This window comes from Colobus angolensis, unplaced genomic scaffold, assembly GCF_000951035.1.
Source record: "Colobus angolensis palliatus isolate OR3802 unplaced genomic scaffold, Cang.pa_1.0 Scaffold134, whole genome shotgun sequence".
NCBI classification, from domain to species: Eukaryota; Metazoa; Chordata; class Mammalia; order Primates; family Cercopithecidae; genus Colobus; species Colobus angolensis.
This window is the reverse complement of record NW_012114422.1, coordinates 7,421,267-7,447,809: the sequence shown is the minus strand read 5'-3', so window position 1 is coordinate 7,447,809 and position 26,543 is coordinate 7,421,267. Positions and strand designations below refer to the sequence as shown.

General features: G+C 30.2%; 1 protein-coding gene across 2 annotated transcripts in view; it reads left to right on the top strand.

The window, feature by feature from the left end:
- The window catches only part of CSMD3 (CUB and Sushi multiple domains 3), a 1,254,780-nt gene that overhangs the window by 475,472 nt on the left and 752,765 nt on the right, over nt 1-26,543 (top strand). The window contains exon 7 of one of the 2 annotated variants that reach the window (XM_011934352.1): nt 8,508-8,819. The exons of the other annotated variant lie outside the window; for it this stretch is intronic. Coding sequence (XP_011789742.1) covers nt 8,508-8,819 — 312 coding nt within the window. The remainder of the gene's footprint in view (nt 1-8,507; nt 8,820-26,543) is intronic. 2 annotated transcript variants of the gene reach the window in all.

Here is a 26,543-nt window from a genome sequence, read left to right as displayed (position 1 = left end):
TCACTAGTGAGATGACCCCAGTACCTCAGTTCAAAATGCAGAAATCACCGGTCTTCTGTGTCCTTCGCGCTGGGAGTTGGAGACTGCAGCTGTTCCAGGATCAAACTTTCTACTTCTAGAGTAGAAAGAGTCAAAGACAGTTGGTCAGATGTTATAACATTAAACTATATGATTTCTGAGATCTTTATTGGTCAGATATCTACATTTTATGGCTAAATTTTAACATCATCTGTTGCCTTAATAAAACTAAAGAAACGAAGCACACTTGAAGTCAAATATAAATGATGTATATATTGGTGTTCATACTTTTGTTTGTTGATGGTATTAAAAGACAGTTTTTGTTTGTTCATTTATTTTTTACTTATATTCTTTAAATGAAAGGTATTTGTGTAAAGGAAATTAGCATAATAATCACATAAGAAATATTTATCTCTAAATATGGACAAATATAAATATCCAAATATATAATTGTATGTAATACCCCATATGTAATATTAATATACAATACATTTGCTTTAGGTTAATGATAGCTTTGATGATGGACTCTGTATGTTCTTACCATTTCTGAAGTTTTTTTCCCCCTCCAACATGCTATTTTTTTCTAAGCCAAAATTGGTATTTATTTTCAAGAAAATAACTCCTCCTACTAATTAATTTGCTGCTACAGAATACCAAGTGCTCTATAGAATGTATGCTCCAGGAAAGTAAGATGTTTTTGGCCTCTGTTTCTTATTAGACTGCTTTACTTGAGCATATTTATGCAGCTTCTCACCAGTTGCTCAGCAACCCTTCCACAATCAACACCATAATAGTCTTTCCTCAAGAATGGCAGCCCTTCCTAGCCACCTGCACCTTTTTTACACCAGAGCTGTTAATAATGAACCCTACTCTTCCAGTTACGTAACAGTCATATGGACCAGATAATCAACTTATGATAAATGCCTCAATAAAAATTACTAAATGATCTTACAGCAAAACTTCACACTTCTCCCCAAAACACATATCTCTAAAATTTCCCCAAGTAATTTTTGTAAGGAGAAGAAAACTTAATAATATATTAATTGAAGTGGAATAGTTAAACAAGTACTCTAGTATGGCCCTCTATCTACCAAAAAGTTATTTGTCTGGTTATGAGAGAATAATTTTGGTGGGCTATATTTAATTCTTAAGAACATCTTTTAACACCATTGAGGTACACAGAGAGAAAGATGTGGGGGGTAAGGATAGTTTCTTGGTTCCCATTAAATCATATCACATATATAAAAGCAGCCTTCTATATATTTTAGGTAGTAAAGAACATCTACAATTAATGAAAAATGATGACACTTCCATAGGCCCCAAATTTAAAGGCCAGCCACTATGGAAGGAAACAAAGGATAAACAGGGATACATTCAGGTAATGAAGGTAGCTGTGACCCAGGGATATGATGAGTACATTAGTATAAAGACCGCTTTTATTTTTTCTTTCAATCATTATTGGTATACAAGGTAACCCCATCCACGTATTTTCTTTACTTTTCTCTATTCTCTTTCAAAATAAACAAATACTATCATTATAAAATACAGGTTTTGTGTTTTTGGAAAGAATATTGGGAGATAGAAGAAACATATAGGGGAAGTGATACTCTCATTTGAGAAAACATAAATGAAGAATTAATTTCTATGTGTCAGATGTTTCTTCCTCTTTTTCATACCTCTATTCTAGCACATGAAATATAAAATAAAAGTATGTTATAAATGTGTTTTGCATTGTTTGGGTGTATCTAAACAGATCCAATTCTTTACTTATGTTTATAACCTGAAAAAATAAATTTTACATTCAATAAATATTAATTAAATACAAAACATTTGTATTATTCAGAAAGAAGACACTATATTTAGACATTTTTACGAATTTATTCTCTCCTCACATATTTATCAAATATTCAGTTGGAAATAGGGTATAAACCTGTGTAAGACATGCTCTCTGCTTTCAAATGATATTAATAAGGCAAGGATTGTCAGAGAAAACAAGGCTAAGAAAATGAGGTGCTCCTGACATGACATCTTGAAATAAAATATTCTTCCATGAGAGCTGCCAGCTGTTCCACAAGATTTTACGTGGAAATAAATGAAACAAGTGTGTGTGAAGCTTCATTTTGTTTGTTTAGGGGAATCCCAGAATGACAAATGCTTTTACTCTAGTTAAGAGATGACAGGTGTCTCAACAAAGAGATCTAAAAATTTAGGATTCTGGTTGATGATTGTATAAAGATGTAGAGGGACATCCTGTTCTTTTCTCTTCTTACTGTGAAATGTAACAATGATGCCATGAATATTCTTTTAAAACCTAGGTCTTCAACATTTATTGTCGTTTTTGTGACTTTATAAGACTATTATATTTAGTTACACAAAAATAATTGTTTGTATTGTGTGAAATTTATTTCTGCAAGTGGTGTGTGTTTTTGTGGATTTGCATATCTAAATTTAAAAATGACACATATGATGCACCGCTACATGTCAGAGGAACTCCCAAAATGCATAAAAAATTAAAGTGATACTACTCTGAACTTTAATTCTACAAATTTGTCTTAATCAACTGGGTGAAGCAAGAAGTGATCTTTTGAGAGAAAGATACTATCTTCAAGATTCTTAAACTCTGTATTTAAAATAGCTTTTCACTAGCACACTCTTAGTATATTTCTTGTACTAAGAAATGAGATGTCTATCCATTCTCCTTCTTAGGGCAAAACTGTGATATTTAATATAGCATCCATACATTTATGTGTGTGTATTATTTTGTCATGGTTGACCAAAACTGTAGTCTCCTTAAGTCTTTCTAAAAGTTTTGATATTGCCATATTTCATTTAAAAAGGTATTTATGGTTGCTTGGCATCTGTGTTTATTAAAATTTCTAGCAATTCATAATTTGAGATCCTTATCTTGCATGTAAACATTGTGGGATAGTGTATAATTTGTTAATATTTGTTTTACAATCATTAATTTAGTCACAAAGTGATTTTAGTAGATTTTTTCTTACATCACTAAGATGAACTTCTTTTTACTTTAACCTCTCAGAAATCTGGGCACAAGTGACAGCCAGTTTTGCATTGTCATTTCATAGTTTAATTGCTGCAGTTTTCTCTTAGATATGCCTCTTACAATCAAGACTATATTGTATTATTGAGTAATATATTTTAAGATTTTAATTTTATGAAGTTTCAACATAAATACAACATTTTGATTTGAGATCAAATTTTATAAGACCAATATAGATATACATTTTTTGAAAAGTATAAACTAGTTCTTTTCCGGAATTCACTTAAAATTCTCCTAGTCAGAAAGATAATTTTATACTTAACAACAATTCATCAAAGGTAAAACATTTCTATTTCTCCTACAGTTTTAAGGGCTACTTTTAGTTAATCCATCTCTTTTCTAAATTCCATATTCATAGTTTGCACCCATCTACCAGTTTTAACTATTGAATACTAGGGTAGCCAGATTTTAAAATACTGAAATTAACACTTTTTAAAATGCAAAATATTTCAATTATTTTCGCAGCTAGCATATGCTTAATGAAAGCTGTGAATTTTTTAAAATGTAACAAATCAGAGCTTTGTTTCACTTTATACCCTCATATTCAATTAGTTTGCAAGTGTCCTCATTTATTGGTATGTTTTCCTATAAGTTTCACAGAAATCATATTAAAGAAAAGAAGAAAAAATATAACAAACATTGAATTATGTATGCTAATGACTATCCAAATTATGGCTGAATCAAATTAGTCATAGTACTTAGACTTTATGTTGGTGTTATTTGTGTATATATAGTTTTTATTTTGGACGTTTTAATGTTAAACATTTATGGCATTTTACTTTATTACATATCACAATGTCACAGAATTATTATTATTTTGTTAAATTTCCATTCAAATGTTTCATATGAAACACTAAAATTAAAGGAACAGAATATATTAAAATAATTTACACACAGTAATATGCTAAACACAAGTACCTAAAAACTTCTTTGAATATACAATTACTTTTACATGTTCTTATATATTTTGGGTCATCCACGCATATCTCTAGCAATATATTCTGCTTTTTATTTTGGTAATGAGTTAGAAAATAATTACAAAGAAACTTAACATAAAATTGTAAAGCTATAGGACAAAAAATTTAATCAAAATGAAGTTCAAATTCTATCATGAGGTATTATTTGGTACATATGTTAAAATTAATAACTTTCAAATTTTTGAAAACATATAATAAAATTTCAAATTTCACATTACAGCATTATTATTAAATAAAATTTCCAACTTACATGTGTAATGTGATTTTCCATCATCATAATTTCAAAGATGACATCTAGTTATGACTTAGTGAAGCATGTTTATATATGTAAATAATTTTTATTTTATTTTTGTTAGTTCAGGAATGTTTTGTTAAATAGTATTATTAAAATTATATTTCAGTTATGTTTTCATATTGTGAACATCTTATTTTTAAATTTTTCTCAAGTAACTTAATGACAGGATAATCTAATTGTGATAAACTACACCTTGTATATATCATTTGATATCAAATGAAGAATGAGCTTTCTGAATGTACATTTTCTTCCTTTGAGTTTTATATCTTGTAATATATACATTTAACTGTGCTATCAGACAATGCTTACATAATTGTATAGCATACTTAATTTTTTTCATAAATGAAAGTAAAATATCATTTTATCATTAGATAGCTATGTATATATTTAATATTGAATTATTGCTATACATAATTCTAAGGCTTTTTCCAGCATTGGCAATTACTTAATAAAATAGTTGTGTACGCAAAAATTTGGAGTAATTTAAAACTGTTAAGTGGTGAATTTTGATAATTTAAAAGTCCGTGTTTCATACACACCAATTTGAAATATTACCAATATCAGTATTTCAAATCGTTTATATTAAAATAAAATGGTAAATGCTATATATGACATAACTGTATGGTAATGGATGACTTTATTACCTTAAAAAGGAAATCAGTGTTATTTCTTTATAGTTCCACTGTATGTATCAAGCATATCTAACTAAGTTTAGATGCATTTATACTTTCTGTAAGCATGAGATATATCCCCTTTTAATTCTACACAATTTTGAATATTCTAAGTAAATCTATTTTATACTAACAGACTAAACTTTTGTTTGGGAAATATTAACAAAAATTTTGAAGTAATTATTACTTATGCAACTTAATGTTCAGATTCCACACTTTTTCAAAGTGATGTTTTTCAAAGTTAAAACCAAAATCTTATGTTTCCCCTGCTTTGAAATTGCTCTTCATTCATGTCACTGCTTGAATTGTGACTTTTGCATGGTAAAAATTATACTCATATTCCATTTGTGAAATGTATCTTTTTATTATTGCTAATTTGATTTTAGTTCTATTGAATTCATTCTTTATTTATTATTTCATCTGATGAATGTTCTCGAGCATCTACTATGTGCCAGGCAATGTTCTAGGAGCTAGGGATTCATCAGTGAAATCAATATACAAAAATTTTAGCCTTCAGGGAGCTTGCATCCCAGTATGGTGTGGAAAGAATATGAACACAATATATAAGTAAAACATAAGTAAGTACCGGTTAGTAAAATAACTGGTTGGAATACATATCTGGTTAGATTATGATTATTTAATAAATTCTGAGGTTTAATGCTTTATTTCAGCCTTAAACACTGTCCTGAAGGCCGGGCGCGGTGGCTCAAGCCTGTAATCCCAGCACTTTGGGAGGCCGAGACGGGCGGATCACGAGGTCAGGAGATCGAGACCATCCTGGCTAACACGGTGAAACCCCGTCTCTACTAAAAATACAAAAAGCTAGCCGGGCGACCTGGCGGGCGCCTGTAGTCCCAGCTACTCGGGAGGCTGAGGCAGGAGAACGGTGGGAACCCGGGGGGCGGAGCTTGCAGTGAGCTGAGATCCGGCCACTGCACTCCAGCCTGGGCGACAGAGCGAGACTCCATCTCAAAAAAAAAAAAAAAAAAAAAAACACTGTCCTGCATTTAGGTTAAGGGAATACTACAAAATCATCATCACCATTGGTGGGAAGTATAGCTCTTATGCTAAGTATTTTAAGATTGGAACTGCCAGAAAACCCTGGGTCTAGACATTACCAAAGACCAGTTCTAATTCCAAAACTTGGCCTGGAACTGTGTTTATCCCCCGAAGTCTTCAAGAAAGTGGGTGTTTGGATTTGGTCTGCAGGTCTTGAGTGATTAGAGAAGCAGCCTAAGTCCCCTAAGCCTGTTCATAAGGATTATCTCAGATTTTATTGACTCAAATTCAAGAGATTATTTGAGATTAACCATAATGACTCTGATGGAATATGATAATTTAATCCATCCCTTTAGTAAAGGTAGGCATGCTCAGACATGTGACATAGTATAAATTCTATTATTTCTCATCGATTTATCTTATAATTACCAACATATGTTTATAGTTAATAGTTTCTTTTATTAAAATTAAACCCGAAAGTTGGGAAATTATGATGAGTTTATAAAAATATTAAAGTATTAGTTTTTACTCTGACTTCACATTCCTCTCAAAAATAAAAGACTCAATTAAACTCTCTAGGAGAATATGGATCAAGTTTCATAGTAATGAGCACATGAGCTCATCATGATGTATATGTGAAACTGTGCATCACAAATGTACAGTTTACCATAAGTTCAATTACTGTATTTTAATAGTGCAAGCATAGTTATTGCTTAACCATGTGATTAAAAATTATTATCAAATATTAACTGACTAAATATTGCAGTCTGATTTATATAACCAGTGTGAACTTCGTAGATTCTGTTCTATGAAATAGGTTATTCACAAAACAACTTCGATAAATATTGAATAGAAGCTTTCTGATTCATGCTTAAAAACATATTAAAATATTTAAAATAATTTGATAATCGTCATACCTCATTTACTTTTGGCTCTTTCAAAATACAATAATCATTTAGTACTTCTGAATTTCTACGTCAAATTCAGATATGATAACTCAACCTGGAAGAATTAGGGGTGGAAATGGGCTTTTCTGTTTACCTATGCATAAGGAGCTCCAGGTTTGACTTCGTTTCTTTCTTTTTGAATTTAAGGCAGAAAGCAGAATTATTAGTACTACTAATCACCTGCCTACAGCAGAAGATGAAAAACAAAAAAGGCAGAGTATTCTTAAACCATATTGACATTGCTTTTATTTACTCTTTCAGAATGGTAGAAGTATCCCTATGCATTTTTATCTAAAATATCTAATTAAACATTGGCAACAGAATTTTGAAATGTTGAGAAGAAAAATGTATAAAAACATATACCACTCATTGGCTTTAGACAATATTCAAAAGTTTTCCAACAGGGATCTGACTATGATTCCTAATTAGTAGCTGCAACTCCAAAATTCAATAATTTTTGTTGTTGCTGTTGTTGCTGTTAAGGACTTTAGTTGTCAAGATCCTTTTAAATATACCCTCATTCTATTTTATGCTTCTTTTATAAAGTTACTTTTTTCATTATGTGAGCATCATGAACCACTAAGAACAACCTTAAAAAAAAAAAAAAGTAAAATGAAAAAGCAAACCCTAGTTTGACACTTTGAATACATACTTTTAAATTATTAAAAAATCTTTAATTAGAATAAAAATGTGGTAATATTATATACACACACATGCACATATATAGACACTATGAAATGCTTATGAGATATTTAGAAATTCCCAACGAATAGTTAAAACTAGTGTGTATGAATTAAAGTTCCATGCTGTTTACTAACAGTTAATTTTCAACCACTTCTAAATCAAATAATTTGCTTAATTTTAATTAGTTCAGAATTGGTTAAACTAAAACATTACATAAAAATAGTAAAACTTATTAACTGAGTTTTAAAAACACAGTAAATTCTAAGGTACTTACAGAGCTCACGACAAATGAGGTTAAGAAAGACATTTTCTTATAGTGGTTATTTTAGTGTCTCATTTTTTCCCATCATTTGTTTTCATTTTGGCTTTGATTTTAAATTCTCTTTTCTTCACTTGCTTGTCTTAAAATATAAAATTTTGATATTTTTCCCAGAATTTCTGAAGAGATATGGCAGACTATTCAAAGCATACTTTTGAGAAAAGTGTGGTTACCTAGTTACCCATTCCATCAAAACCTGACACTTGCCAGGCATTTGTTGCTGAAATTCATCTGTAGATTTTTTTAGAAGATTGATTCAAGGCCACATAAAGGGTTTACTGCTTTACCTGCTCCCTTCAATGTATTACAGTTAAAATGTGGTGTATTTTGTGTGTATATCTATCCATAGAATGGTTGATACAAACAAATCAACAGATCTAGTGTGCTTCACAATTTACTGGCGTGTTTGTGTTTTGCCTCTTCATGTTGATTATCCTTAAGGTAATAGAAGAGAATATGACTGATTAAACTTATCAGAAAAAATAAACAAAATTTAAAAAGAAAAAGTTAGCATCTAGTGCTACTGTGTCCCACAGGTTCTTCTACATTGACCCACACTACCTCCACTGGTGAGTTAGAGGAGCATAACAGGACTACCACTGGTGCTCTTGCTGTTGCTAGCACACCTGCAGATGTTACTGTATCCAGTGTTACAGCTGTCACCATCCATAGACTTTCCGAGGAACAGCGAGTGCAAGTTACAAGTCTCAGAAATTCAGGTCTGGACCCCAACACGTCCAAGGACGGGCTCTCTCCTCATCAAGCAGATACACAAAGTACCAGGAGAAGACCAAGACATGCTGAACAGATAGAAAGAACTAAAGAGCTTGCAGTTGTTACTCATAGAGGTATTGGATGTTATTTTACTTGTGCCCATTTAGTTACAGCCAAAGCTATATTTTGGTAATGATTCTAGAGAATGAGCGGAAAGAGAGCCAAGATGTAGAAAGCAAAAGAAAAAGTTCAAAGTAGCTGAAAAATATGAATAGTAACACTGAAAACTGGAATAATTTGAAAGCATAGAAATTGAAATTTAAAAATAAGTCAAAGTCAATGCAAATGTTGGAGAGGGAGGGGGAAAATTTGAACAAAAATAGTTCATAAACAGGACAGTAAAAACAAATACCAAATACCTATTATTATTCCATACCAGTTATGGTGATGTTCATGAAACAGGAAAATAAAGTAGCCAGTTTTGATTAATAAGTGCATATATTTACCCATAGACGATTTATCCCATGTAGTAATTTTGGCGTTTGCATGATATTTTTATGTTATGCAAATGTTACTTAGTACTTGAGAATATGTACAGTTTGTTTGGGAAACATAGAAACGCTATGTCTGGTGATCATTTTACATAGCTTATTCTTTGCCTGACCCATATGATTGCATTGAAAGATTTCCATTTTGAAAAGTTAACAGCTATTCATTGATATTATGGCTCCAAAATTTAAGTAGTCTTTAAGTGTCAAATTTATTTTTAGAGAAAAATGACATAAAACAACATCATATATTGGTAATTTTCTACTCAATTAATATAAGCCTACCTTTTACAAAATAAAGAAGTCTAGAAAACACATTTTTCTGTTTCTTGGTGGCAAGTGTCATAGAGAAGTTTAGGAAAAAAAATCAATGTAATGTAAAAGATTAAAAGGTCTTTAATTATATCAATATATGTATCAGTAAGAACATTAATTGAACATATTTCAGTATAAAATATCTGCTACATTTCAAAGATATCAAAATATTTTCTGTAAACCGACTATGGTTTTTGTAGTGTGATTAGAAATGGTTTCTACAGACCATGATTTAAATAATGGGGAGCCATTCAATACTTAGAGCACAAGAAGGATAGAGATCAAGACATCTTTACATACATTAATTGAAAATCATGCAAAAATATCTCAGAAGTTTGTTTCCATTAGAATTAGTACTGAAAGTACATACTTTGATTCTCTTTAACGAGGCACATTCTAAAATGAATTTTTAACTGGTAATAGTCTTCTCAAAAAGATTAAATCAGTATCACCTTGATTCTGTATTCACTTTCCCATGATAAATATTCATTCATAAGAATATAGGGACCATTTTAAAATTTTGATTTGCTCAATCAGGTAAAGAGTTTTTGTCTTATTACCAGAAAATTTAAGTAGGTAAAATTATATTAAAATGTTAAAAACTATTTTTTCATTCTCTTTGGAAAACTTCACACGCTAATATTGGTAGGCTACCTGGAAATTATTATTACCCATTATATAGAAGGAGGATAATTTCTGACATAAGTTTATCATAAAACCAACTAATAATATTATTTCTGCTTTAGCCAAAGTTTGCCATCAAGTGGTGTGAGAAACTTTGTGGTTAAAAATTAAAATTTTATATAACTTGGAAAAATAATTCAGACTGAAAATAGAAAAGGTGATAGTCAACTATTAAATTAAATTAAATAATTTTAAGATGATTCCATATAAAATTTTTAAGTTTCTTCAAGTAAATTTTAATTAAGCATCAAGAGTACTTCCTGGGTAGATTCCAAATCAGTGCTCAAACTTTCCCCGTTGTTATCATAAGCTCCTAGTGCTGTTTGAGAGATTGATACCTGTTTTACCTTTCCCCATATTCTTTACAAAATGGTGATTTTGAATTTAATATGCATTCAGTGGTGCCATGTACCTTGGAAATGTATTCCTCATTTATTTTTTAAATTAGATGTAAAACATTATATGGAAAACATTTTTAACGTATTCATCATTATTGACAGTAACTTAAATTGTTACACTTTTATCAACTATCTCTTTTAATTCAAATTGGTTCTTCTGTTTCTTCTTCTCACTACTATTTCAGTGATTTTGGTTTGCTACTTATCTATTACACTCTGGACACAATCTCTTAGTATTATGGGCAAAAATATTCATCAGTGTTAAGAGTAGAGGAAACCTATTATTCTATTGCTTAGTGTTTACTAAAGTTCTCAAAATATAGCTATGCCCTTAGTTATGAAACTATCTTCTAAGACTTGATTACCAGCAGGTCCAGATTTCTAAATTGGAAATGGCTGACATCAAACCAGTATTATTTTGAAAATAATAATTTTGGCTCAGACACAATGGCTAAAATCCTTACTCAGTATCAGATTCTGTTCTAGAGGAAATAAAGATAAATAATGCAAGACCCGTTCCTGCAGGACACTGCAACAGAGTCGAGGACGTAGAGAAACCCATTCTAGTTGTACAAGATAGATTTTGTAAAATGAGTTCTGATCAAAGTACTAAAGAAGTTATAGTACGTATGCAGAGAGTGAGTCTTTCAAGTTACTTTTTCAATAAGTTGGTAAGCAACCCAAAACTATTTTTTTTAGATATTTCAGAAAAAAAAAATTGTACTCCTCTAATCTATTATCCACAATGTAGTTAAAATGAACTTTTATAAATAAAAATCCAGTCATCTAACTCACATCTTCTAAAGCTTTCAGTGATTTCTCAATGCCCTTAAAAGTAAAGTAGAGACTTGGTGAGGACCCACAGAAAACTGCATGATCTGGGTTTTTTCCATATTTCCAAATTCATCTCATGTAACTCTCACAATCACTCTATTATTTTGCAAAACACAATTTATTTTAATTAGTCAATCACTGTATTCTTTTCTCCCTAAAGGTACTCTGAGAAGCTAATCCTTGTTTCTTTTAACAACATAATTCTAATTTCCTTTCCAAGATTTAGTTTAAATTGTTACCTCTAGGAAGGTTAGGTATTCTTCTTATAACTTGCCATTGTTATAAGAGGCATTTGTAATAATCAGCCCTATAACTTTCCCTGTAAGATTTAAACTGTCTGAGGACAAGGAGTGGATGGGTTTTATTCATGCTGCATTTTCAGTACTTAGTATAGTTTCTGACCAATAGATATTTTTTAAAAATAGTTGTCAAACTAATGAATAAGTGTTTACAATTTCACTTGCTAGAAAATTCACTTAAATTACTTAAAGGCTTGAAATTACCTTCTTCAAAATAATGAAATCTCTACATATTTCAGTGTTAAAGGTAACTACATTTTGTCACAGTTATACCAGTTTTTTTAAAAATAAAGGCAACAATATCATCATTAATCCATAATAATATATTGCTTCTATTGTATTAGTAGTTCAAAATTCACAAAATGGAACTGGATATAAAGGCCTTGCTGATAGCCTTTGAACAATTATAAAATCAAAATAATTTTATAATTAACCATTAAAAAATTGTGAAGTCAAAAATGTCCTATGAAAAATATTCTAAAGGATATTATTTTGCTAAAGTTAATTACAGTGTAAAACAGAAATATAAGAGATTACTATAGCATAGGTCCATTCGATGACTGCAAGTTCATGCTATTTTGCAGTACATAATAATTTAATATTTTTAATTTTTGAATTCACATTGCAATTAAACTTTTAGTTTTATGATGTCTTTTGATCATTAATGGTTCCCAATTTATCTGCTTTATAAACTGGGGCATATATTAATAATTGACTTCAATATTATTATGAACACATAGAAAACATGGATTACACACAATATTTTGTACTTGAGGTGTATAGAGTCAATCTATGTGTTAATTAAGTAAATTAACACATAGATAAATTAAATCACTATAACTATTTAAATAACAACTGTAAAATTAATGAATAATCTGGAAAAACTTGAAATATTTCTCAAATATATTTTCAGTTCTTTATAGGGTACCATTCCAATTAATTTTTCTATTGTACTATAGTTAAAACATCAATAATTTAAATTATCTTAATTTTTTTACTTTCTACTTTTTCTCAGTAACAGAAAATTATTTCTAATCTCCTCCATTTGAAGATTCTTTGTACGTTGAGATAAAAAGAAGCAAAAGAGAAAGAAAATAAATAATGTTGGTTTAGATCTCTTAAAAATGCATATTAACACCATACCACTTTGCTGTATTAGTGTCCAATAGTCCTCAAAATGAAAATTTAATATTTATTGGCTGAATTTTTGTCCACCTTTGCCAACTACTATGTTTGTTCAGGTCAAATGAACAATTATAGCTCAATTTTTATATTTGCAAAGTAGTTTTTGTAGTATCATAATATTACATCAGGGTTATTATAAGCATTAAATATAGCAATGATTGGAAATGCCATAAACTCTTAGGTATTTTCTCCCAGTGCAAAGATAAAAAAAAAAATTGCTTACTATCAACTTTGAGTTTTGGTCAAAGAACTAGGCTGAGACTATACTTTGTTCCTTGTTAGCTTTATGATCTTGAGCAGTAAGTTCAATTCCCAAAGTCACAACTCAGTAGCTAAGAACCACTGCGTCATAGGATGGTTGTTATTTTCATTTTCTTCACAAAATACGTATTGACTCTTGTGATGTGCATGACATTGTACTGGATAGCAGGTATATGAGAATGAACAATACAATCTATGCCATAGAACAGTCTACATAACTTTAAATAAAAAGAATAATCACAAATTTATTATGAGAAACATTTGCATAGCAGCATTTTTGAAATGTTACTGAATTACAGTAGCGGGACTAACAACCTCTAAATATGAATCAAACAGCGCTGCTCAGAGAATATTTGAACTAATTATTGAAAGATGAGGCCAGGCACGGTGGCTCACGCCTGTAATCTCAGCACTTTGGGAGGCCAGGGCGGTTGGATCACGAGGTCAGGAGATCGAGACCATCCTGGCTAACACGGTGAAACCCCATCTCCAATAAAAATACAAAAAAATTAGCTGGGCGTGGTGGCGGGCCCCTGTAGTCTCAGCTACTCGGGAGGCTGAGGCAGGAGAATGGCGTGAACCTGGGAGGTGGAGCTTCCAGTGAGCCAAGATCACACCACTGCACTCCAGGCTGGGCGACAGAGCGAGAGAGACTCCATCAAAAAAAAAAAGAAAAAAAAGGAAGAAAGATGAATAAATATTTGAAACTAGTATGTTACTAAGACTCATTAAAAATGGTTTGAGTGGGTATTTAGGCTGAATAGCCTGTAACAAAAATAAATAAATTGTTTACATTTGAAGGAAGACATAATTAATATAAGTAAGCTTAAAAATAATTGGCTTTTTATTTACAAAATATCCAGATGTTTAAAATTAGATAACATATATCTAGTGACATTTGTAAATTCATCAGAATAATTTGCTGCCTTAGCTATAAGATCTCTTCTGATATCATTTCATATTTAACTTAAAAATCTTTTTCAATAATCCCTAAACTCTAAAGCTTGATATTATAGACTTGAGGAATTTACCTAACATTGACTTGAAAATAGCAAAACCTATGTAATAACATGATTTTAGAAATGATAAGTAAATTTTCCTGTGTTTCTAGAATTATCTATTTTAGAATTAGATGGGAACTTACAGATCATCTAGTACAATATCATTATTTTGTAGAGAAAATTGTGGTCTAGCAGAGACTGTATAAAAATCCAGTCTTAGACTAGTATTGATAGTCCTAGACTAGCATTGATTCATTCAAGATTCATTTAGTGTCTGATATGTGGTCTTTCACTAAGTGATGTTAAAGTTGAAATAACATAGATTATAAGCACAATTGGGTATCCTGTCCCAAGGAGTTATTTGTCATATTTTATTATGTTAAATAATAATTAAGATGTGTTTAATCCACCCTATTTTACTTTAGCATTGCTTTTCTTGGAGACTTTAGTAGAATTATATTTCTATTATCATTTTTTCAATATGTGGACAAGTTCTGTCAGGTGTTAAAGAACAGTCTTGATAGTTGCTATTTTTAAGTACAAAATTTGGATATATTCTTCTGGGAATGTTTTCATATAAACATATAATAATTATTAATTATTTTTATTGGACTTCCCAATGGGAATTTAACTTAGATAACTACAATATCTTACAGAATTAAATATTTGTTATGGGGCTTTTATAGACATTACTACTGTTTGTTTTGACATAGTATAGTCAGTTACGCCACAGTACATTTAATGCTAATGACCATATCAGTGGGATATCACTTTGGTTAATAAAGTTACATGAAATTATGTTGAATTGAGACTGAATATGATATAGACTTTTCTCCTCCAAAACTAGAGCTTAAAAGAAAATCTAACAGTTTTTAAATAAGTATATTATTTATTATTCTTAAGTTTAAGGTAAGAATAGTTAATTCAGCATAAAACATTTATTTTAGGTGACCACTTTCAATCCAAAGAAGCAGCAATTTTTTTATTTTTACTATAATTTATATTGTTTTCAAGTAAGTTCATCTGAATATTTATAAGACAACAAAAATAAGGAAACAACAAACTATTATACACATTTAATATTCACATTAAATTACCAGCTTATGTCAGAAGTTAAGATTACTATGTAACAAATTTGATTCAGTAACTGGTGTAACACTCTTCTACCTCAAAAACTGCATTGTGTGAAAGCAACAATTTTTAGGTGCCTATTATGTGCTCATCACTAATAGGCTATATTATTATGCATAAAATATACTTTCAATGTTTTCAAGAGTTTGCAAGAAACTAACACGATTTTCAAATATTCTATTAAGACTTTTATAAAGTATAAATTTCTAAATCTAAAACATGTTGTTTTTAAAATCTTAATAAGCATTATAACAATGAGGGAGTTAGTTTATGAGTAGTCATGTAAATATATTTTTATGGATACTAATGTATGCTCAGCAAGTAATCAGTTATCAGGGTTTTATTGTACATCTTATCTTTCACTAAGCATGTGATGAATTCAAAAGTATATTGTATAGTCTCTATTCCCAAAGGAAAAGTTTAGAGATTAGATTACAGAAAAAAAATTATAGGTCAATTATAAGAGAAAGAATTACCACAGAACAAGTATGGCATGTGAGGAAGGATGAGGTAAAACCGGCTTCAAATGCTTGATATGTTGTTCTGTGTAAGAGAGATTAAATCTGTCCTCTGGCATAGGTTGTAAAATTTAGTGTATGGAACCATAAGACAGTGCAAAGCAGTTTATTATAAAGAAGACTGATTTAACATTCAGGTTTGTTTTTTTTTTTTCAAATATAAATTGTGTGCTACTGGAAGCAGTGAATTTTCGAAGTCATTCAAGCATAGGTTGTAATGGACAAAGTGGGTATTTAAAAATCACTAAAGCATCAAAGAGTATCTTAATAATATGATTGTTACTGTCCCTTTTAATCCTAAAAGTCTATGACTCTGTAGAGAGATATTATGTATTAATTAATATATTTGCCATCACTTTATATTCCCTACTGATGTTAAGCTGACATATACTTATTTTAATGATTATCTATAGCCAATGTGAAAACAAACCTAGAAGTGGCCAATGCTACCATCAAGGAATTTAGAGATTAGCAACGTACTCATCTCATTAAATGTGAAATCAGCCACATGTACATTTTTTTTTTTTTTCTGGGCCCAGTGCCCACATCTGTGCCTTAAATTTGAAAGCTTCTTTATTTGGAGGTCCAATCCTAGCTGTTCTTTTAGGCAGTGTTATTTCTAACAACAGATGACAGTGCTATTCTTACTCTCTTCACCACCACATTCTACTATTTATTTATTCACTCATTTTTCTATATTCTTTCTTTTTTCTTTTTTTCTCTTTATTTCTTTTCACTTTTTTTCTGTTCCATGTTCTTTTCTTTTAATTTTTTTTCTCTCTCAAAATATCCACTGAGTGCCAAGCTGTCTTCTAATTGCTGGGTATACAGTATTGAACAAAACTTAGTAGACCCTGCTTTATTGAACTTATATTCAAGTGAAGAAGAAAAAGACAATAGACAAGTAAATAATTGTCTGATGGTAGATAGATGGATTCCTACATTAGTTTGGATGGTAAGGAAAGGCTTCTTTGGGGAGTTAAAATTTAAACTGAGGCCTAAATAACAGAAAGGAGACAGAGATGCTCTTGGAGTTATGCTTTGCAGTTTCTCAGAGGAGAAAGCACACCAGGAAAAGAAAACAGTTAGTTATAAAGAGCTTGAGTTGTAACTTGAGAAAAAGAAAACCCACTAATTCTGGTACTCAATGCACCAGGAGGAGAGTAAGGTAGATGAGGTGGGAAACCTAGGTAGGAAAAACACCATTTGACTTTTAGGCCTTAAAAATGAGCTTTATTTTTATCTAAACCATTTGTGGACTTTAGCAGGGAACATATATTTATTACCAAATGTAATTTTTAAAGGAGTCACTTTAGCATGAATTTAAAGAAGAAATTTCAAGTGAATAGGTGCAATCAGACAAAACAGTAAGATATACAGAAGTGCAAGTAACAGTTGATAGTTACGTGGAGTATAGGTCTTATAGTATGCTTCTCAAATTTCATTGTGGACATGAATCATCTGGTAGTCTTGTTCAAATGCAGGTTGTGACTTGACGAAATTGGAGTTGGAGCTGAGATTTCGCATTTCTAACAGATCTCTAGGTTTGCTCATACATTAAGTAGCAAGAACTTAGATGAAGATGATCATCATGGAGAGAGAACAACATTTGTCACACAGTCCCAACCCTGTCTATTCCTCGTAGGATGTTTGTTCTCCACTACGATAAAAACATTGTTGACAAGCTATCTCGGATAATATAGCAAAAGCTAAACTTTAATTCCATAAGAGTGACTCAAACGGTGGGAAATTTATGACTGGAAGGGATATTTTAAGGCAGATGGATTTTCTGAATCAATATTAATGACAATAATTAGTTTTGACAACCTTTAAGGATGGCTGAGCTATTGACATTCATTATGATTTTACTGGAAAGATCAATAAAGGAATAGATGAATAAGAACATCAATACCAAGTCAAACTTTAGCTCTAAATTTTAAATTTTATCCTAAATTATATACTTTAAAATGCTTGTTTTTCAATGTATCAAATAACAAAGAGAACAAAACATCAAGGTTTAATTTCCCTTTACTTACCATGTTTCAGATCCCTGAAAGGTTAATAGATAGAGGTAAAACAGTAAAATAAATAAATAAATAAATAAATAAATATAAATTTAAAAAAAGAAGAAGAAAATAAAATAAAGAGAAGAAAAAGTATGCAAAAGTTTATTGCCAAATCAAAAATTCTCAGGAGTTAATCTTTAAGCATTGTTTTCTTATTTTATATATATGGTGAAATTATGTTTGTCTGCTTGAATTCCCAGGTCTTTATTTATAAGACTAACTAATGTATTTATTTTAATAACATCATCTTTAAAGCATAACTAATAATAGACTCCAGAATTTATAACTTTAAAAAAATTATCTGGTTTTATATAATTCTTATAGAATTACTTAATTTTATTCATTTTATTTATTTATTTTGGATGTGAGAGAACTTTGACATTGGCAAAGTGAATACATAAAACGGGAATATCAACATTTGGGGTGAAGAATATATATAAATATTGATCATTGTATGCTTTATCAATATCCTGCCATACTTTTTGTTTACTTTTTCCATTGTTCTCTTGACTTTTCCCTAATTATGTTACTTAATGGAAAGTTGTGTTCAATGTTTATAACTATGGCTATTTAATAATTCATGTTCAGAAATATACCAGTTTATGACTTAAATACATATTTATTGAATAGCATCCTTATTTTCTATCCATTACCTTATTTCATCACATTTTTGAAATTGTCAAAGCAATGTCATTCATAACAGTGAATACATTTTTATATTTTGAATTCCTTTATATTTTGTTAAATAAGTTGTCTTTAAGAAGAAAGAAGAGAAAAAATAAAATGTTAGAATTTACTTGTTAACAGGTTTATGCGCTTTTAAAATGTATTAGATAAAAGTACTCAGAATGTCTGAGGACTTGAATGACAATATTAAACAATGAAATTTTATTTTATTCACAAATGGCAAATCTGCAAGTAACCATTTTAACATTTTTATCCAATGCTACCCTTCAAGCCATGCTTTTGAGTTAGTACTATGTAAAGATTTTAAGAATTTCTGATCTCAATGTTCTTACTTCCTTTGAGTAATTCTTTAAGGAAACCTACTTTTTTTTCAGATTTTCAATCACTTTGTTTTGTTCACCTGTAACCATTGATCAGATATCTTCTTAGCTTATTATCGTATTAACACATGATTTCTCATTTTTAATAGAATGGGCAAATAAGGAAAGATAATAATATGTACTGAACTGATCAAAAGGGAAAGCTTAACTTTAAAGATCAGAGATGAAATAATTTTGCGTGTAGCTGATTTCCCCAAATGGTTACCAGAGCTTGTTTTACCTGTGAATGAGATGGTCACAGTGAATGTGACGTATGTGACTTTTAAATCTTTTTCTTTGTTAAAATATTTTGAAGGGGCTAGACTTTCTATTTGTGCTCAAAGCTGATGCCAAAGCAGACTCCTCTGCCTTTTGGAATATGAAGAAATGGTCCTATGTAGAGACATTTTTATCTTGTTCAGAATTATTTCAGGGCATTTTCACCCACTTTTGCAACAAGCTGCTTTCCTTGCATGTAGTTTTCTAGAGCATATGGTTACCCTGCTGTGCACAGAGTGAAACCACACAACTAATCTTTACAATTTTAGGAAGAGCAGAACCTTCATATATGGCAAACAGCATGGTGTTAGGTTTAGGGTGCATTGCATAGGATATTTTTCTCTTCACAATTACATCATTTGTATTCTAAAACATGGACTATTGCTTTTTACTGTTAATGCTTGATATTTCTTTATTTAAATTATTCTTCCAATGGTATTTTCTCATAATAGCAAATGAAACTAAAGTGACAGAAATTTATAGATTAATTTTATCCAGAGCCCAGAGATGTTAGAAATTTTTCATTGAGGAGGCTTATATTAAGGGAGGAAAAAAAAGCCTCATCAACTCTTCTGAACTTTCCTTTTAGAAACAAATGCAGCCAAAGATGATTTTACTAAAAGGACTAGATGATGATTTGAATTTCAACTGATTTGAGAAGCAGTTGGCTTTTGCTACACCTTTAAATTCATCTGTTCACACCTTTAAAACAAAGTATTATGAGGCTTCAGGCCATGGGGTTATACTTGGCACTATCATCAGATAATTGATGTCTTCATTCAATATTAAATCCAGTTAATAAAGCTTTTATGCCTTATTAAGGTAAACATATTTAGGGTCAAATATTGTTGATTACTTAAAATTTTGTATTCAAATGAATAAATTAGGATAGGGTACACTAACTGCATCTATTTACGGTTTTCTAAGACACATACTTGAGAGAGTTCTGATTGAATATATGGAATTATGTTATCTATAGTCAGGTGGTGTAGATGATAGTATTGAAGTTTTAGAGTCAAATGAATGACCATATTTTATTAATCTATCGATAACCTTGGGCAATTAATTTAGCTCTTCTCCGTTTCCACATCTTTTAAAGGGGCAATAATTTTACATGGATATTTTGTGATTTCAATGAGACAGTACACATAGAGTACCTAATGCTTTAGATGCACAGCCAGTAAATCATATTGCCCCTTTCTGGATCATTTGCAAGAATAAAATATACTCTGGCTATATAAAAATCCTGTAAGGTAAAGATAAATGTGAACAAATTTATTTAAAAAAGATTAGCACAGAGTTTTAAATGTCTTAGCTAGCTCATTTCCTTAGGAAAAAAAAATACATCGTTTAATGAAATATTGATATGGAATACTGGATACAAGTATATACAGTTTGATTTAACACTATTCATATTGCTCTCATCTATAAGTTATACAAAAGTAAAGTGTAACATTCAGCTCATCTCAGATTTCTATTAACTCCATATTTTTTCTTGACAGTTTTACTTTTAATAGAATTACTTTTCAATTTCAATGCAGCCAACTCATTTAAATTTCTGTTTATCTACTCTATATTTGTGAATCTCTATGTTTCTTACAGACATAATTGCTAGAAAACAGCACAGTTGTGTTGTCTAGATTTTCAAAACATTTTCTAAGAAAAAAGTGAGCAACCAATGGTAGGATGATGAGCAACAGCCAACAGTAATTCTACCTAGATATTATCCTTTGAAGTACAATGGTGGTCATAAATTAAGAGATGTTGTTGAATACAATATCTGAGATGTAGATTTCAATTACATCTATAATAATTTCCATGTACCAGTGGTATATTCATCAGAGTACATTTAGAAACAATAGAATGTTGCCTAATTCGAGGAAGTTTTACTTACAAAGGATTTTAAAGAAACCACAAGGAACCATCCTGTAACCTATAGTAGCGGTAGCTGGGCTGTCATGATTCCCAACTTGTTGGGATAAAGAGAGTGAGATGTTGGACAAAGTCACTTATTGTAGCCTGGCATGAAAGGACAAATGCCCTTTAATTAGGAGTCCTAACAAACTCCAGTAATTGCAATGGCGAGGAATCCTGTGGAATAAAAATTCTGATCTTACTTTCCTCCCTCCCTTCATCCTCCTGCTGGAATCCCCCAGAGGTTAAGGGAGTCTGTTGATAGAGTCTAGTGCTTCAAAAGTTTAAATGTTAAGAAGAATCACCTGGGGATCTTGTTAAACTGCAGATTCTAATTCAATAGTTCTCAGTGGTGCTCTATAGTCTGCTTTTCTAACAAGCTCCCAGGTGACGCCAATGCTTCTAATGCAATGCCACAATTTGTGTAGCAAGGATGTAGCCATTCAGATCAAACTTCTGGGCAGAGAACAAGGAGAATAGGGAGAATGGACCTGGAAAGACAAATATAAAACATAGATGGGTATGATGAGTGTGTTGGCATTTTGAATAGCCATGAAATTAGCGATAAAACACTGCATTAGATACAACCATCAGAACCCATCTATGTTTATTTTAAACAGAATCTAGGCACTGATATTAATATTTCTAGTGAACTTTAGTAAAATATAATGACCTGAAATCACAGGGATGACGGACTGTTGTTATTTATTAAAGCAATTCATTTTCTTCTTTTTTTATGTAATTTTTTCATAAATTTATAAAATCATTCAATGCACCAATGAAATTCATAGTGGAAGAATATATGCCACTGTCCATCGTCTGAAGAAAGTCATTAACTTTGACTGCTGTTTTTCAAAAAGTTGCTTCTTTCTTAATAAATCTCATTTTAGAAGGCATTACAGTATACACAAGTGATTTATTATGTTAAGTGCAAAACAAATATTTAATGTAATAATATTTTACCATGAGTAAGAAAATATTAATGTTATCATTTTTGAGGTTACAATTTATAATCAAATTATCTATGATAAAATTAACTTTTGAAATGAAAATGCAAATTAGAAACAAAACAAAACGGAAAATCACTTGTATTCTAGAGAACATAATATATCAAACAAAAACGTCCCAAGAAAGTGCATAAATTAGTGGATATTAACTGTACAACCAAAAACAATGTAAAAACTTAATTTGAAGCTGTCAGAAAATAAAGATTAAAAACAATTAAGGGCAGACAGTTTTAAAGTGTTAAAAGTATCTGTGAACTATACCAATGGTAACTCTTCCCATATGGTGACTTTTATTATGCCAATTATAAAAATCCCTAAAGAGAATATAAAAAATTCCACATTTTTCATATAATCCTGACATTTTACAGCATACCATAACTGTAAGACCTGTTACGCCAAGCATTGCGGGTGCATCTGCTGTTATCTGCGTAAGTGTTATGGTTTCCTGAATTTGTTCCATTTCTAGGAAGAAAGAAAGCCCATATACAAATTTTAGAGTCTTTATGCAATGATTAGTTACATGATTTTTTAGCCAGTTATGTAGTCTGTTCACAGTCTCCTAAGAATTAATAACTTTATCCAATCCTTAATTCCTATGAAAATTAACAAATTGGTTTTATTAAAACACAATGTCTCCTCTCCATACTCACCACTCTGTTTTTTTTTTTTTCCAAGTGAAAAATTTACACTTATTTCTTAGTCTAAAATGATTAAAAAATAAGATTCCAAAGATTTGGAAACTAGGTCAACCTCATTCCAACACTGAGACCTTGTAGCTTCAGGATCTTCTTTTGCAAAACAGAAAATGGTCTTGTTAGTGGAGAATCTTGAAATATGTTAAATAATTATTCATATAATCAATATGATTGTATTGATATGGTTTTATACATTTCTGCTAAATTTTCCGTTTTGATCAAAGTTTTGGAGAGGTTTCTAACTTTGAATAGAAAAGTAAAATTTAAATTAGAAATTCAGAGAACATATATAATTTATTTTGTATATCATCACTACGTAGTGAAAAAAGACATAACACAAAATAGTTGAAAAATTTTTGGTATATTGCATCATGAATCAGAATGGCTTCTGAGACTGACTAGACCTTACTATTATAAATGGTAAATAATATTAGTACAAATAACTGACATTTAAAGATTCTTGCTACATGTTGATTTCTAAATTTATTGTCTAATTTAAGCACAATAGTAAAATTATGATTTTATATTTTTTTACCCTAAAAATTGAGCATCATATACATTTTATATTTACACATCATACATGAAAGAGTGATATGTGCAAATGAGCATTGTGGCATAATTAGGAGTTTAAGATTTCAAAAAATGTATTGGCTTTTCTGAACCATATTATTTATCTCTAACGGTTTTATAAATGGAGAGTGTATTATGATTTTAAATAAATATAAAAATGAATATATACTATTTCCTAATAAACTTAACTAGTTCAATTACATCATTTATGAATTTAAAAATATTTTAAATCCTGTGTATCCCTAGTATGTTTATCTCTACCAATGAATTTTTCTGTGCTTTAAGAACTTTTTCTAATTTTTATTTTTTGTGTGCTTTTTAAAATACTTAGTTGTACTACTACATTTCTCATCAAATTATAACCATTGGTTTTCTTTATACAAAGTTTATCTTCATTTATTTTTAACATATTTTGAAATAAAATATTTTTCACAAAGATTCATGAGCTACTGAATATTATGTCATTGAGTTTTCTATTATATCTTCTTCCTATGTAACCCAGAAACATTATCTAATTGTTGCAAGATACCTCTAGTCACTTTTTTAAAAACTATGCTACAGAAAAATTTATAAGTCATATTATTTTCTCAGAAGTTTGTATTATTAATACAGTAGTAAACCTTATATGAAAGATATTAAAGGAGATACTGCAGGAGTGTTGTTTAGTTTTCAATCTAGCAGCAGTATAGTTTCTTGATTTTTCTTTGTCTAAGGATTACATCAAAGAAGTCATCATTAGCAGTCTCTGTGATAAGTATGTTCTGAAAAGTGTTTTGTTAAGCTAGTACAGGATGTAGAAAAAAAAAGTTAAATTTTTGTACTTGTTGACTTGTAACATAGAGCCACTATTTACTTATAAACCAACAACAAAAAAGTCATCTTTACACAGTTAAATAATTTTATAACTCCCCTACACATTTAAATCTCTGAAATAGAACTGATAATTCTGATTGCATTAGTCTTTCTTTCCTCTCGCCCAAATTCTACTCCTAAATAGTTAAGAATTACATCTCTTAGAACTGTATAGCAAAGTTAATCAGCATGTCCCATGTCTTATAGACTCGGAACATAGGTCTGCTAACTCCTAATCCAATAAGCGAAATGCCAAAAATAGCACACTGTGTTTTGACATTACTTTAACCTCATAGTCAGTGACTGATTAGTCTTAGTACTCATGTAAATAAATGTACTGTCAATAGTGATATGTGTCACTTTCTCAAAATCAAATACACACACAGAGACATGTTATTTTCAATATCCAAAACATTAAAAAGAAATTATTTTTATTAGTAGTATAGTTTATTAGTTTACTATAAAGTGAAAGACAAGATTATAATTAATAAATTCAAAATAAAAAGTGGGAAACGCATATCTAGGTATCATCAAACACAGTACAAAAGAAGAAGAGAAAGGCATTATTGTACATTTGAAAAGAAAGGTCAAAATGAAGCAGAAATAAACAAAAACATAAACAAGCTACTAGTGACTTACTTGTTCATAAGAAATTATTTTCCTTTTTAAAAGAATTATGATATGATTGAATCATAGATTTATAATACAGTTACTGACACTTCCAAGATGCTTTATTGTTAAAATAAATACTAGAAGTTTGAAAGAATAAAATAAATACAAGGTTAGAGTATTCCATTCATTTTACCTTCATTATTGTATTAGAATATAATCTAAGTGGAAAATGAGGAGGGCTTCAGAATGTTCTGAAAGCATTTAATAAATGCCACTGTCTTCTGTGAAAGCCCCATGCAAACATGAAAGCAAATTATTTCTAATTAAAACAATGTTCTGCTAACTAATACTAAACATGTCTGTTTCTTCTTTTTCAAAGATGAATGTTCTGCATATTACATATTTTCACTATATATGCATAGCAATGAAATAGAATAATATATTTCAGATAAGTAACTTTTGAGATTATGTAATGAGGGATTCAATTTTTAAAGGAACTTCAAGCCAGGAAATGTTTTATGACTTTAAGTTATAGAAGCTCAGTGATAAAAGGACCAATTAAAGGTTACCTTTTCCAAATCTCCAACTGATACTTAAATTCCTTCTACTACACCTATTTAATATGATCAATTTCCTAACATTAAAGGCCAGTACCAACACTACTTATACTACTTTCCAATCTGTCTTATCCCACCAATACCACATGTTCTCAAGTTACACTTAGAAAGTTTTTGTAACATAAAACAAAGACAAATGCCTGTTACACCATAAAAGTTGGTTTTGGAAACAAAATCCAGCTATGATTTATGTGTGTGAATATATGGTTAATTTTTATAGTAGGCATTTTAATTTAAATCTTTTCAAATAATGACTTTAGCTGATTAACATGAAAATTAGATGAGGTTTAAGTAAGAATCAATCAATATCATTTTCTTAAGTTTTTAAATGAAATTTTGAATTTATATTGATCTTGAAGACAACAAACAACCTGGAAGACACCACAGTGATAATCCACTACATGGCTTAAAACTAATACAGGTTACAAAACAAAGTGGTTTTGCTAGTGTCCAGGGCTTACAACTAAATAAAGAGGGATTTGATTGCTGGCCTAATATTCTTCTCTGCCAGGCCTTTCCTGTATTATAATATATTTCTATTACACTAAGCAAAAAAGTCAAACCAAAAATGTAATGAAAATTTTTAAAAATGATTGAAAATTGTTTAGCATATGAAAGAAAAGAAAATGAATTGTGCATATGCTTATCAATCTTGCATTTAATGCTTTCTAAAATTATTACAGCATACATAGTTTTTCTGTATTTCATCTTGAGATTTGCAAATGAAAATGCTTCATCTCCGGCGTTCATTTTTTAAAATTACTTCCTCCTTTCCTACCATCGTAGTTCATGATCAATAAAGGGAATTCTCCCAACAAAATACCTTTAGTTAAAAAACTCAGAATTAACAATATTGTATATATTCATTCATACACTCATATAAATATGACATGCATTTTGGGGGGCTGAGGCGGGTGGATCATTTGAGGTCACGAGTTCGAGACCAGCCTGGCCAACATGGTGAAACCCTGTTTCTACTAAAATACAAAAATTATCTGGGCACGGTGGTGCATGCCTGTAACCCCA